At 47.2% G+C, this 15645-nt stretch overlaps 1 protein-coding gene across 3 annotated transcripts in view; it reads left to right on the forward strand.

Annotated features, from left to right (window-relative positions):
* The window catches only part of Pxylp1 (2-phosphoxylose phosphatase 1), a 64450-nt gene that overhangs the window by 20404 nt on the left and 28401 nt on the right, over positions 1-15645 (forward strand). For all 3 annotated transcript variants that reach the window (XM_050157302.1, XM_050157304.1, XM_050157305.1), the window contains exon 2: positions 12756-12887. In XM_050157302.1, coding sequence (XP_050013259.1) covers positions 12809-12887 — 79 coding nt within the window. In that variant the 5' untranslated portion in view covers positions 12756-12808. The remainder of the gene's footprint in view (positions 1-12755; positions 12888-15645) is intronic.

The following is a 15645-nucleotide window of genomic DNA, read 5'->3' on the forward strand; positions in this document are numbered from 1 at the left end:
CCTAGCCAACTTTGAGGTCCCTGCAGAGGGCACACAGGACTGTCCCTCCGCCCTTGGCCAGATTCATGGACCTAGAAGGCTCACTCTGTCCCCCCACAGTCACTGCCAATGCCCACGCAGTGATGCTGCAGCTCCTGAAGCATAGTCAGCCATCGAGTAACTGCCCACAAGGGCTAGCAGCCATCCATGGAGTACCTGGTGTCTCGTCCTTGTCCTAATTAGGGTACAGATGGTCCGGCAGTGACGCGAGAGTTGGCCAGAACTCTTGGGCAATTTTCAGCCTGAGAAAGGCCTCATGAGACAAAAACCTTACTGTGGCCTGGAGCATGAATAATAGAAACCCAGAAACAGATATTGGGGTTCAAGCTGAAGATCAGAAAAGCAAAACAGCCAAACCATTAGAAAAGTCTCACTTTTACCAAGGCTGGGCGACTGCAGACTGAGCCCTGAGCCTTTGTCTCCTGCCATCATATATTCCCCTGTAGTGCTGGGATTAAAGCTCTGTGACTGCCTAATACTGGGATTAAATGTGTGAGCCACCACCACCTGGATCTGTTTCTGCTTTGGCCTTATGTAACCTCGGGTGGCCTTGAACTCACAGAGATCTATCTGCCTCTGTCTCCCAAATTCTGGGATTAAAGGTGTGTGCCACCACTGCCTGGCCTCTAGTGTCTTAGTTTTGCCCTCTAATGTTCAGGCAAACTTTATTTTTAAAACATAAGTAAAATATCACTGTATTTCCCCTTTTGTCTAAAATAAAAAAAGAAGACTATAACTAATATAAGAAAAACTATATACAATAAGCACAGTTACAGGCAATAAATACATCAATAATGTCTAGTCCATTTGCATTTGACAAATTCAAAGAAAATACTTCATATCTATCCTATCTTGGTGAGTCCAAAGTTTTATACTTATTTTATTTTCTATCACAACTTGCATTACTACCCAAAACTATCTTCTGACGTCTCTCAACCTTATACACTTTATACTTCTTTAGTGAGTTTCTTTTCTGAGTCTCGTAAGCAAGGAAAACTGTAACTATCTCATCATCGACTCCCTCAGAGACCCAAAAGGAAATAATACTAACTAAGTAAACAGGAAGTGCAAGCAAGAGACTTCCAAAAAATGTGAGAAATGACAGAAACAAGTGGCTTCCTGGACAGTCACCCAAAGTTCCTCTGCAACGTTGGGACATCCATTTTTGGCCTAAAGGCCTAGAATATTTGACAGACTTTTCTATAAAGCAGGAGTTTTGAAGAACGTCCTGGCAAGGTTTGGCGTTCACTCTCTTGTGTCCTGCTGGTCCCGTTTGTACAGCATACTGTCAGCAGTCAAGGCAAGGGAACTTTCTTGCCTAGTGGTTGACTTATGCCACAAAGAAACTGAACTCCATATGGAGCTTTTTTGATGCTCATTATCTTTTCTGTGATAGATTGGTGCTGCCAGGAGCAGGCATGTCTCATTGTCATTTAAAAAAAAAAGAAAAAGAAAAAAAGAAAAACCTATGCTATTAAAATGTCTTAAATGTGACATTCTGGTGTTTGAAGATGACCTATGTAAAATATATCTTTGTTTGACTTTGAAAACATACCTAATGGGACTACAAGTTTAATTATAATAGGTGACCAGTTACTAACCTGCATTTCTTTATTATTCTAAACAATTGGTAATAATAATTTTCAAGGGCTAGAAGTTTGCATTAATTGTATAGGTACAATACCTCGAACAAGAGTAGAAATATATGTACAGTATGTGCTAACAAAGTTATTCTCAAATTTGTATCAAAAGACAAAATTTGTATGCAATACACAAAAGTCTAATTCAATGTAAAATAGTTAAAACTAGTAGTTTGCTTTTTAAAAGTAGATTCAATAATCTACCTTTTTATCTTAGATCATATCCTCCCTTTTTTATTTCTAAGTAGATTCAATAATCTACCCTTCTATCCTATCATATATAGTGCTCTGTTCTATGCATCCAACCAGAACAAAACCCTGAAAAACGCAAGCATCAAGAAACACCAGTTCGCTTGGCAGCCCACTTTCCTGTGTGCCTGATTCAGTGTGTACATCTGTGATTCTTAAGATTTGGGAAGGTTTATTTTGTTTGTTCATTGCGCAGAAAACGTGGTTTTTAATCACTTAGATCTTCTTTGTGTACCACAGAATGCCCATTCTGCCCTCTTCAGTGTCCCTTGACTTTTTAAGAGACTTTTAATTGACACGGTTTACTTGCAAAATACAATTTCTAAAAAGTAGTTATATTTTTGAAAGAGCTTTGGTGAGTTAGCCATGCCATGTGCATGCTGTCCTTTTTCTTGAGGTATGGTTGACATTCTAAAACAAGCATGCTAAGCCTAGCAGTGGTGGTGCACGCCTTTAATCTTAGCACTCAGGAGGCAGAGGCAGGCGGATCTCTGTGAGTTCGAGGCCACAGAGAAACACTGTCTTGAAAGGGAAAAAGAGAGAGACAGAAAGAGGAAGGGAGAGAGGGAGAGAGGAAGGGAAGGAGGGAGGTCTAAAACAAGCAGGCTGGTTTCAGAGGCAGCTGCTTCCAAAACTTCAGCAAATGTGGAGCTCATATGTTGGGTGAAGCAGACTTCTCCCAGAATGTCAGAAACATGGCTGAAGCATACATATTAAGTGAAACCCTATCTTGCTGGATTCCTTGTTTCAGTCTTGAGAAATGATCAGCCGCCTGAATAGTTTAGCGAGGAGCATGGGTTGGTGGGTTTTTAAGAGAGAGAGTCACTGGACCTTGCAGTTGACAAATTTAGAAAAAAAAAAAAACCAACAAATTCTTGGACTTGGAGCCATGGCTCAGCTATTGTCTGAGGTTTCTGTCCTGCCTGGTTCCTGCAATCGTTTTAAGTCCCAAAGAAATCACACAGAGGTCTACATTAACTATAAGCCGATTGGCTCATTAGCTCAGGCTTCTTACTAACTCTTACAAGTTATATTAGCCCATTATTCTTGTCTGTGCTAGCCACATGGCTCAGTACCTTTTTCAGTGAGGCAGTCACATCTTGCTTCTATGGCGAGCTCACAGTTGCAGAAGAAAGGGCTTCCCTCTTCCCAGAATTCTCCTGTTCTCATTGTTCCGCCTATACTTCCTGCCTAGCTACTGGCCAATTAGCATTTATTTAAATTATAATTGACAGAATATAGACCATTCTCCCACATCACGAGCTGTCATTCTTCCAGAGACCCAGTTATGGTTCCTCGCACCCATATCAGACCGCTCACGACCATGTCTAACTCCAGCTGCAGAGGATCTGATGCACGTGGCCTCCACATTCACCCATACATGCGTGGCATGTACTCACGCAGACACACACACACACAAATAAAATTTTTTAAAAAGGAAAAAAAATCTTAATATAGTTTATACTTTTAAAAATACCAACTCTGTAAGTCACCAACTTTAGAAACTTCTTGGAAAGAAATCATAGATAAATAATTCATGCGGCATATTTTAGAAACACATATTTTGGAATAAAAGGTCTTGGTAGGACGTTGCAGGCTGCAAGAGACGCTGCGCTCTTTGTCGCTGCTGAATTATACCTGAGCGAGCCCACACTGAAGCTGTGAAAACCTGTAATTATGACGGGCTGTGCTTTGATGGCTAGATCTGAAAAGTATGGGTGCTGTCATTAGCTGACTGAGCTTCGGAATCACTGCTTGGGATAATTGTGTGTGTTGTCAACCCTTCTCCAGGTGTGAGTTCTCACAGAAGCCTCTGGCTCTCTCCCTGTCCTTCCTGCTTGGACCTTTGCTAAAAAGTGAGCCCTGCTTGGTCTCACCCAGTTGTCATAATCCATTCTTATGTCATTGCTTTGGGCTTGGACATGTGACTCGCTTCTAGGGAGGGGAGGGGCTAGGGGATGCTGAACTGCTCTGATGACAGAGATAACACAGGATTGTCTCACCATCTCTGCTTACTACCAGATATGGCTGTGATGCTTGGGAATATGGCATCAGTTTCTGACACTAAGAGAAGCCAGCCTTGGGAGAGGACAAACGCGGACGGTTGCTAAGAGCAGAAAGGTTAGGAAGATCTTGGCTCCCAGTGGTAGGCTCTTTTTGATCTGTTGTCCTAGTGCTGTGACTGGTTGGTGGTGTGTCGCTGGATCTTGTTGGTTTAGCTAGGGTTTTCTGTTGCCTGCAGGTAACCCATCTTCTTGGATACATGGATAAGGCAGGGTTAAAACAAAACAACAACCACGGTTATATCTTGATCACATCTCCCTTTGTGCCCTCAGAGAAGGAGTCCCTTGCAAGGGCTCAGTGTTTCGTAGTACCAGTGGTGGGGTTTTTGTTCGCCTACTTTAACAGAAGTAAAGTAATGATGGCTTTAAGAGGTTGTGAAATTGAGGGAGTTGGGAAGAGACTGGGAGACTTTGGAAACAATTTGAGCTGATAAGCCATCAAGGAAATGGGTAGCTTTGCCCTTGGGGTCACCTAGGGTTCTCTTTGTCTACTAGGATGCTGTTTCTTATCCACATGTGGAAAAGGCTCATCACCATCCTGGGATTTGGAGTCTGGGAAGTTGTGGGGGAAGACAGTTCAGGCTGGGCTGGGGCGGGCAACCTCCTTTTGACTTGGAATTACCAGACTCCGCCCAATTAGAGGCCACTGACCAGCTTACAGCTACGAGTTTGGAAAATATTTTCTCTGTCCGTGTGTCCCATAAAGCCCAGAGAAGTCTGATCGTTAAGGGGTACAGAGGCGGTGTACAGGAAGGACACAAGGGCGGAGTGTTGGGTACCACTCTGAATGTGAAGCAGGGTGGGCGGAGCCGCATTGGTCAAGTTCTTTGAACGCTCTGGGGCCTTGCGCCAGTTCTGCTCTGCCCTGACCTTGAGCCGGGTGGCATTTAAAACCTCTTCGAACTCTGACTTTCCTTGCTGTTCCCAGCGGGCAGTCTCTTGCTTGGGGTGGGGAAAGAGTGAGCAGAGGCAAGGAAGGAGCAGAATAAGTCCCCCGCGTGAGCTGCTGGGCACCAGTCCGTCTGAGAGCCTCACGGGCTGGTGCTTATCGGCCACTCTCTGCTGCGCTGTCTGTTACATCCTAACAACCCAGGGCTGTTTCCTCAGGGAGAAAAGCATGGCTCGCAAAGGCTTGAAACGGTGCTCCAGACTTACACACTGACCCTGAGTCCAGACTAAATGAAGAGACTAAATGAGGAGGAGTTTGTGGTATTGTCAGATCGTTGCAGTTCTAAAAAACGGGGTAAAGATCACTGGGCCCAGTATGGCCGGGACATGCTTGGGGACTAATCTATGGCATTGATCAGTGCCTTTCCTCCACTGCTGACTGCCCCATAACAGCTGCCACATCTGGACATGGTATTGTCATGCACAGTACACATCACCTTTCCGGGTTCCCTAGGTGATAGAGGTGTCTGGGAAAGCCAGCTGTAGGGTTGAGCATAGGCATTCAAGGTGGTCACACCTCTGCTCCTGGGTGGCATGTGAGAGGGTTCTGCAGCACAGAGGGCAGGGGCGCTCTGGTGGCAAGAGATGGGACCTTAACCTGGGAAACAAGGACCAACTCACGCAGCAAGCCTGGGCATGCAAACCCTCTGTTGGTGGCATATTTTTGTAAATTGCAGTCGCAAATGCACCAACTCCAGGCCACTCTTCAGGGCGCTTTCAGAATTGCCTCTTCCAGGGAGCTGACCTGCTGTCTCTTAGTCTGTGCCCTCCCTCTCCTTCCCTGGAGGCTCTGGTTTCCTGTGGCCTAATGTTTGGTTACTCATGACCTGACTAATTCAACTGTAAGCTTACTTTTAAGATTATTAGTAAGCTCGCTTTATTGTGCTCAACTCACTAGTAAAAACATCACACGGCCAGCTTAAAGTAGGCACTCAAACAAACCCTTACCCAGCCCTGCACTCAATACATCTCCATGAACCTCTTTAGAGTTAGAATGGCCCTCCTGAAGTCCTGGGCTTCACTTAGTGTTTTATACTCTGATTATCAGTTACATTTTTTATGTACTTACTCAGCACAAAGAAAAACTAGAAAAGCAGCTAGCTTTATACACTTTCATGACTCATCTGCCCTTTTGCCTGTGTTCCAGCTCCTTTTTAAGAAAAAAAAACTGGCTTTGCCTTTCCACTTTTAACGTTGGACATCGTGGGAGCAGAGCATCACACGATGGTCCTTGAGGGGGGCCAGCAGCAGCTTCAGCAGCGCTTTGCCAGCCTCCCTCAAACCCTAGGGGGTTTTGTTTATTCTTGAGATTTATTTATTTTTATTTATTTCATCTGTATGGGTGTTTTGTTATGTGCACTACATCCAGGCAGTGCCTGCAGAAGACTGAAGAGGGCATTAGAGCTCCTGGAATTGGAGTTACTTAAGGTTGCGAGCTGCCATGTGGGTGTTGGGAATTGAACTCGGGTCCTTTGGGACAGCAGTGCTGGGCTGTCTCTCCGGCCACACCCTCTGTTTTTACAGCAGTTCCTGGTCTCGTATCCTCTCCTCTGTAAATCTGTAGTGTATTTCAGCTTTGAGTCTCAAGATGCCTCCTTCCATCCCCAGAAGTGTTCTTTGTCCTCTGCCTGAGGTCCTTTTCATTTAGAGGGGCACCGTGGACGTGAGGAATACGTGCGTGCGCGAGTGGATGAACGAGCTGGCTTCTGCTTTGGAAGCAAGCTCACAGATTAGAGCTGGAGATCCCTGGTCCCAGACTGACTGCTGTGAGCACGGAGCCCCCCATCCCAGCACCGCATTCCAGTGTGTTCTCCTGGGCTTTCCTGGTGGCTCGGGAATTCATCCATCTTCATCCGTCTCCAGGGTTGCTTTATCCCTAGCCAGGCAGCTTTGATTTTGCGATTAAACTCCTTCCTGAAGCAACCTCAGAAAGAGGGCTCCTCGGAGGCTGCCTCAGCCTGTGCCTGGTTCATGTTTCCTTTGCAGTTACATGATTTTTTTTTTAATCTTTACTTAGGCCAAAATAATTATGATGGAAACAACTCAGAGTATAGGATCTATCCCAAGTATTTTCTTTATTTAATTCTGTCTTCCTATTCCTGGTGGTAGTACTTTTAGCTGCACTCGTGGAAGATAATTGAATGCATATTTTCTTTCGAGTAGCCATGGTCCCATTTAAAATCCTAAATTCTGTATGTTTTGGAGGGGAAACCAGAGCCTGTTGCCTGATGTGGCCTTCTTGGTTTTTACAAGGTTAAAAATAGTTGAGAGCTCGGTTCTGGAAGCCTCTGCTGATGGAATGGTAGCTTGTAAAGATGCCATTGACGTGTTTCTTTCCCTTTAATTCAGGAGCGGTGGTTACTGTAATGGAAGGGGATCCGCTCATTGTCTTGTGCCGTTTCAACTCTGTGTTTTTCTTATGCTGTTCAGGTTTATGGTTAAGGCAGAGGAAATTAGTGGGACTTTCCCGTTCATGTGGTCAGAAATCCAATTCTGGGTTTGAGGTGTTTCTAACCAGGGGCTAGAGCTATGTCTAAAGGACATCTTCTGACAGGTAACACCATCTTCTGTTCAGTCGGAGCATGGACTGATTGTGTCCACAGGGATATTTTAGGGAGTTGGGTTTGGTTATGATGCGTGTTGGACCAAGAGCATCTTTTCCATAGAAAGTGGTGGGACCTGCGTGTGACCTGTGTGCATTTGCTGGGGTGTCTGAGGAGCTGCAGCAGCCCCAGCGGCAGGCACAGGGCTCCTGTGGAGGGGCACGCACGAATATGGCAGGAAGGAAACCCAAGGACAGCATGACTTGCTAAGTGCCTCTCTTAACCTCTTAGCTGGCATAGCAAAAGGGGAAGAGAACTCTGGATAATCAAGGTTGCATCCTGGACTACAGAGCTAAACCATGGCCATAACTAGTAATCTTTGGATTTCTGCTGTGGGAACTTACCAGCTGAGGTGTATGTTCCAGGATGGAAATCCTTGGGTGAGGCTGGACACAGCAGTTGAGCTGAAGTCTCACCATGGAAGAGGAGCCATGAATGTGGCTACAGATTTGGCTGCCTACCCTGGGCCAGTGAATAGGGGAGCGGCCAGGATTTGGGGAAGAAAACACAACATGAAACAGGCGCAGCAGTTCTGGAGAAAGAGTGAATCTCTGGGTCTAGTTAGGCACAGTGTCAGTGTGACTGCACCGGAGTCTCTGGGTCTGGGTAGGCACGGTGTCAGTGTGACCGTATTGTAGCCGAAGAGTCAGATGTAGCGCGTCTCTGCCGTGCGCCAATGACTCTGGCTTCTGCAGAGGGCACTACTCACCACATCTCCTCGCTCACGTTCTTATCCCCAGGCTTACTGAAGTCATGGTCTCATGATTCCTAGAAACAAAGTCGGTTTCTTGTCTTGAGAGTCTGTAGAAAATAAATGGCCAAACTGGGGATGATCTATGGCCCTCTAAAGCCTCATCCTGTCCACTCAGTTAGGCTTCCCTCCAATGAAGGAGTGTCCCCGGCAGGAAATACCTACAGTGACAGACTGTGCTGCCGGCGTTTCCCTTCAGCAAGCACACACTGACCCTTTGGCCTCTTAGATTCAGTTGTAAACCAGTGTCTTTAAATTCCTGCAGATTTTGGGTTCTGCCAACATTATTTAGCTGTTTTTAAAAGAAAAAAGCGTGATCTCCATCCCCATGTCTTCTACTCAAATGGACCCCAGAAGATGCCATATGTCTACTTCATGGTTTAGTCACCCTTGAGCTGGGCTGTGTGCGGAGCTTGAGGATGTGGCCCAGCACAGATGGAAATTTAAGCTCGCTAGAGAGTCGGATAGGACACAGACACTGAGGGGATGGAAGAGAAATAGAGTGTTCCCACTGAAAAGTCAGGATAGGCAGAAATGACAGCAGCCCGGAGATTGGAAGCTGCAGGGTGGTTCCGTGAGCTCAGCCGCTGGTTAACCCAGCATACCCTCTGTTTTACGCCTGAGCCTAAACACAGCCCCTTTCTCCAAAAGCATTGAACAAGTCCAGGATATAGACAAGACGGAACGGCATTGTAGGGTGCCGATCCTGGTTTGTGCTTTCTGGTAAAGATGCAAGATTTTTTTTCTCTTTTCTGTCAGTTAAGTTTTGCTTTGTATCAAGTTCTCAACATCTACTGCCTTAAAGCAGCAGTCGTGATACTCGTGTGTGAGTGTGTGGTTTGGCCGAGTTTCCTCTGGTCTGGACCAACTCCGCTGAGAAGTGTCCGAGCTTGGGGGATCTGGGTGGTCTAGGGTACCCTCACTGGTGTGTTGTTATTGGCAGACGGTTTGTTTGGAGAAAGCCCCAGTAGGGTCTGTTTTCAATGGATCTACGTGGTTTCTCATCCTTTAGCAAACAAGCCTGTAAGTTCTCTCATAGTTCGGCCCCAGAGCATTTCAGGCCCCTATATGCAACCCCTCTGCTGTTTTAGCATTAGCCGAAACAGATCTCTTGGCTGAATCGGGAGTCAGTGTGGGAGCTTGTTACATTAGTCCGTGGATACAGAAAAAGTATGAATTGGAAACCATTACTGTCAGAAACGCTTCATGCAGCAAACCTGGGGTTAGCTCAGCACGTAATGATTGCCACTACCTGCCGCCCACCTGAAGACAGCTCTGAGCCACACTGTGGTGAACTCCTTAGGAAGAGACAGTGTCAAGGAAAGCTGTACAATCTATGCAGCCGTTCTAGCAGCCTCTTCTGGGAAATCCACCAAGGGACTGGAGGCAGAAAGTTAATGAAGGGCCAGATGGAGCCCAGAAGCCAGAGAAAGCCATTGCGTCCTGCGTGTGAACACAGGGCAACCAAAAGGCAGGTCGAGGCTGGGAGGGGCTGGAGCAAGAGGTGCCACCTGGGCCCAAGAATCAAGGACAGTTTCCCTTGGCCAGCACAGGCCCAGAGCGAGAGACCCAAGACCAGATTTGAAGCAGAGCTGAAGAGAAAACCAGATTCACCTATCCAACAGGAACCAAAACATGAGTCAAGAAACTCCATCCTGAACTGAATTGCCCTAGAGGAAGGAATCAGTCGCAGAGTAGGTGAGAGGTTATAATATCCGTGTTCTCTAGAATGTCTCCTTCACGCTAGGGATCGCACTTAGCCGTGATTTCGGTTCACACAATCCCCTAAGGCGGTGAATTTCCAGAGGAGAAACTGCCTCAGCAAGGTTGAGTAATTGGCAGCAGTCGCCAAGCTTGTCACGTGTCTAACCCCACAGCCCCGAGCCCTCTCTCTGCAGCAGGCTGGTGTCGGCATCATCAGGCAGTCAGGCCTATAGGACCCTTCTGACAGTAAAGCTTGGGAAGACCTTAGTGCCGCCTCCCCGGCAGAAGCTCCAGAAGACGGCCTCATGAGGAGAATTCTCCTCATAGAGGAGAATGCACAAAGTTGTCATCAGCCACAAAAGAAGATGGCGGAGGAGACCATGAAGAAAAGACACAGTTCACTTGAGAGTACAAAGATACCAAAATTTTCTCTAAGCCTTACTTCCCATTCCACAATCTTTAGTTGCCTCCCTTCCCTAAATTGAAAGGTTCCCCAAGGCTTGAGTGAGTCATTCCAGGAGAATGAAGGAAGCGGATTGCAAGTTGGAGGTTCGCCTGGACTACATGGTGATATTTTATTCAAAAACAAAAACAACCCCCCTCAGAATCATTTTATTAGGTTATTGATAGAATAAAGCCAATCAGGAAAGACTGGGTACTAAGGGGCTCTGAGACCTGTGGGAACAGAAGGAAGGCAGCTGTAGAAGTTCTGAACTACCAAGAGTGAGTTTGGCCTGTGCTTTCCGTAGACTTTGACTAGAGTCAGTATGTAATGTTGAAGGAGACTCTGCACCCACGAGAGAGAACAGGAGAGCCACGGACACCTCCCCTCACACCCTGCCACCACCACTTAGTAACTTCTCACTCACAAGCTTCAGTTTCCTGTCTGTGCCGCAGACATGCACACACCAACCTAGCAGTGTGTGAACGAGGTCACAGTTGGGGCACACGTGACACCAGCTTGCCCCGTGCTGGCTGAATCTAATCCTCTGGAAGTGGATGGCTGTGAGCAGATAGGAGTCCCTAGCTGAAGAATGGATGAAGGTTGACTGCTGCCCAGCAGGGAGGTTCCCACGGAGTGCTGGCGGTCCACCTGCTGTGAGACGGTCGGTGGAGTGCTTTCATTTGTCTCTTAGAAAAAGGTACCCCCTTGGTAAACAAAATTCGGACAGGTTCCTTCCTAAAGGTGGGGTGCAGGACTGCGGGGAGAGGACCGGGAGCCAGGACTGCAGGACTGTGTGTGGGGAGACATCTGGAGCAGAGGGTGCAGGACAGCATGCGGGGAGAGGATCAGGAGCAAGGGGTGCAGGACAGCACGTGGGGAGAGGATCCAGAGCAAGGGGTGCAGGACAGCATGTGGGGAGAGGATCCGGAGCAAGGGGTGCAGGACCGCGTGTGGGGAGAGGATCCGGAGCAAGGGCTGCAGGCTCTGGCTCCTGCCTCGCTCCCAACGGATCCTTTTCTTCATAAAGTAGCTTATTTAACAGCCCACATGCCACACTCCTCCCTCACCCGAGCGAGAAGCTGGCGGCTCGTCCGTGCGTCAGTACAGACTGGTACAGTCATGCCTTCTTCACATTACCAAGTGCACTTCTGCCTGCCTTTGTCTATCCAGGCTGTGTGGGGGATTGAGTTTGAAGTGGGTAAAGACTTGGGCTTGTAACAGCTGTTACAGTCTTATTGTTATAATCTTTTTTTTATTTGTTTGTTTTTTGTTTTTCAAGGCAGGGTTTCTCTGGGTAGCTCTGGCTGTCCTGGTACTCACTCTGTAAACCAAGGCTGGCCTTGAACTCACAGAGATCTGCCTGCTCTGACTCCTGAGTGCCGGGATTAAAGGTGTGCACCGCTGTCACCAGCACTTGACATATTTGTTATTATCTTAAGAACGTTCTCTAAGGAAAATATGTTTTCCAAGTTCCACATAAAACCCCAGGGAGAACCAGGAAATAAATCCAATATGGCGGTGAGATGGCTCAGCAGGCAAAGGCAAGCCTGGTGGCCCAAGTTCAGTTCTCCGGATCCATGTGGAAGGAAAGACCTGACCTCACAGAGGTGACCTTTGACCTGCACAGGTGCAGTATGGCACATGCACTATCCCCCCCACCACACACACAAATAATAAACAAAACTCTCATGTGAAGCTGATAGAATAAAATTACAGTACCCTTTTTTTCCATGTATGGAAAATTAAAAATCTTACTCAATACCAAGAAAGTAAAAGTTCTGTTGCATGGTTCTGATGTTTGAAGAAATTAGAGTGGGGGGAGGGGGAGCCTTATATGAGAGACTCGGTGGCCTGGAGTGGCCATTCCTCTGACTGATTGGTGGGGCTGTTTGTACAGAAGCAGTCAGCATCCCTGAGAGCAGTATCGTGGGACACATTGCAGTGGCTGATGTCCAAATTTTGATGCAATGTCAAGGTCTTCTTATGGTTCACCAGAAAGTTGAAGATTGAAAGGTTTGAGGCGATGACGGGGTGAGCTGGTCCTTGAGCAGGGTTTGCCGCCTGTGGCAGTGTGCATGCTCCATGAACGTTCTTTGCGCGTCTCTGGGCCGGCGTCTCTAAACATTCTCCTCGCCCATTGACGGCAGGCAGGAGAGGGGCATACTAATGGACTCTCGTTCTCACTTGGGCTTCTCTGGGACAGTGACTTCCAGAACAAGTGGTTGTTCTCCAGTTGGGATCCAGGCCTCCTTACCAGGGGACGGACTTCTCTTTCTCCTTGAACATTGTTCCTTGCTTTTGTTTTCTCCACAGGACAGGTTCCGGGTTGGAGGTGAAGCCATGAAGAGCAAGTAGAACAGACAATAATGCTTTACCGTAATCGCTTCTTGGTGCTGCTGGCCCTGGCTGGGCTGCTGGCCTTCCTGAGCCTCAGCCTGCAGTTCTGTGAGTACAGAGGGGCCTTGTGGGCTGCAGGAGGGTAGACGGCTTTGCTGGGAGACTAAGGGCCTGGGTTGTAGGCAGCAAGGAAACTCTGGGACTTTTTCATTGTCGGTAGTCATGGTGAATGGTTGGAAGCAAGAATCCTAACTGGCGTCTTTTCTTTCTTTGAGTCCAGCTCTCACTCTGTAGCCCAAACTAGCCTCAATTTAGTGATCCTCCTTCCTTAGCCTCCTAGGCCTGTGCCGCCACACTCACAGCCAGCCTCGCCGTCCTTTCTTTGAACTTCTACGTATGTTCCCAGACTGCTTGCTTATTCTTGTTGACATCCATCCCCAAGGTCCAGAGGGTTCATCTTGATTTCTCATGCTGGGCAGAGGCATTTGACCTTCGGTTCCTTGAAGACCTAAGTGGCCGTTTTACATTCAGTCATTGATGGGGCTGGGGTAACTCAGGATAGGGTGGGGAAACTAGGTTGCTGGTATGAAACTTGGCCCCTGGGCGGCAGAGGCTCCTCACTGGAGGTCCCAGGTAGCAAGGTAAGGACTCTCTGGTGAAGTTCATCTGTGAGCTTCCCCGGTTCATCGTCTTCCACTGAATCTTTATGCTCACACTGTACCCCAAATCTTTGCTCCCCACACTTGCCATGAGAAGGGCTATCCTGGAACTCAAATCTTGCCTACTGTCCCCTGTGTCCCCTCTCTGCTTGGCTTTCTCCAAGGAACCAGTCTTTCCTTGAGCTCACCCCTGCGACCCTGCATGGACCAGCTCATCCCCCATCTCCTTCCATCCTTTTAGCCCTTGCTTTCTTTCCTCTAGATACCCATCCGTTGTTGCAAGGATTCAATACTTTTGTGATGTACATCAGGATTCCATGAGCCAGCTCCCTTTCCCTAGTCACGAAGCCTCACTGTGCCCTTCCCCTGAATCCTTCCCCGGAACATTCGTCTCTTGAATGAATGAGTCTGTGCCTACTCTGGAAACATCTCCTCTTCCTTTGGGTTCCGTGTTCTGGAAACTGAGGAGGCGCTGGTACAATGCTGAGAACTGTGTTTGCTGTCACCTGGCTTCTGTGTTTTCCCACCTCACCCTGATGGGTGGGAGCTCTGTGGGGAGGTGGCATTTCTGTTTCACTTTGAGTGACAGAAATAGGAACAGGTGGCTCAGTGAGTGGGATGTGGGGAGTGCAGAGGAATGTGGGAGACTTGGCATCAGGAGTGGGTGGTTTGAAGAAAGAAAGCTTTGAGGCTTGCCTGATTTACCACAGGGTGGTATAGGCTCACCCCTGTGCACATGACAGGCCGCTCTAACAGTGAAGAGGCCCAAAAATACTTATTTCATCCTTCCAATATTGGAAGTGGTCAAGAGAAGGTGACCAGAGACGTGCAGAAGTACTCCAGATGGCTAATGACCTGCAAAAATAGAAACCTTCCAATAAGTGGGATCTGGCTTTCAGTGGTTTCATTGTTTGTAGTTTTTCATTGGAAAATTTCCACCATTCGGTGGAGGAGGAGGGAGCTGCAGTCAGCCTGGAGTTCTAGCCTGAGCCCTGGGCAGGCTCTGAGAGGTAAATGTGGCTCCCTTGTGTTCCTCAGGCGTCTCTCGCATGAGCTGGCCTGGGTGGCACTGAATGGCCCTGTGTGTCTTGCCTGTACCACACTTGTGAATGTTCGTCTGTTAGGAGGGCCGCTTTTCAGCCACACTTTTTTTAAGGAAAATTTTGCAGACTAAATTGGCCTGGCTGGACCCGAGCTCTTCACTCTGGAGTACCTTGCAGTGCCGAAAGCCTGAGAGATGGACGTCCGCGCTGCCCTCCTCCTCCTAGGTAATCTGCAGCTTTGGAACCTGCCTGTCTGCAGAGAAATGACACTTGTTTGCTTCATTTATTTGATTGCTTTATTAATTGCTTATTAGAATAGTGTAAGAAACTTTGAGTCACAAAGCAAAAATGGACTCATGCTTTGTTCTTACCCTAAAATATACATGCTTTTCTTTACTGTTCCTTTTGACAAATTTTTTGAATACCATGCTGGCAATGTTATTGTTTGAAACAATATAGTTTGTGTGTGTGTGTGTGTGTTCTTTATGTAAAAAGTATGGTTTCATTTTCTGAAACTACTGTGTATCTTGTTATATCTTGCTGGTAGATCAATATTCCTGTTGATATTTTGGATATGGAAACATTTTGACACGGGTCAGGAGTGAGACATGGGATTGTTTAAACAAGCATGTCTCCCCATAGGCAGAGGACGTGAGGAGTCAAGTCGCTTGTGTCTGTGAAGTGCTTGCTGTACTCGGTGTTGTGGAGACAGAGTGAGAGGGGAAGGACCTGGACAGCATAGAGTACCGTTCATAGCTTCTCAACACATCCATCTGTGATAACACGAATGGCTTGTGTGCGCTGAAGGTCCTTAGTGAAATTATTTCATATATATATATATGTGTATGTATATATATATATATACATACATATACATATTTCAGTTCCTTAGTTTTGAAATGTGTACAGTAGGAAAATAACTTCTCGAATTCAAGGATTCTCTGTTATAATATGGAAAGACTGTTCGGATCTGAAGACATCTGAGGCGTTTCTGCTTTTTCTGCCCATTTATAATCCCCCGTTTCCCCTCTGCAGCATTTCTCCAGTCTGTGTTTTGTGCTCACTCTCCATCTTCTCCTTCCCCAAATGGCGGTGTGACAGGCACACACGGACTCTGAAGCTGTGGCCTTAGTCCGAATGGCAGCTTCCTTAGTAAGCAGCTGG

This window comes from Alexandromys fortis, unplaced genomic scaffold (genome assembly GCF_014885135.2).
Source record: "Alexandromys fortis isolate MF-2015 unplaced genomic scaffold, M_Fortis_MF-2015_v1.1 scaffold_85, whole genome shotgun sequence".
In the NCBI taxonomy this organism is placed as follows: Eukaryota; Metazoa; Chordata; class Mammalia; order Rodentia; family Cricetidae; genus Alexandromys; species Alexandromys fortis.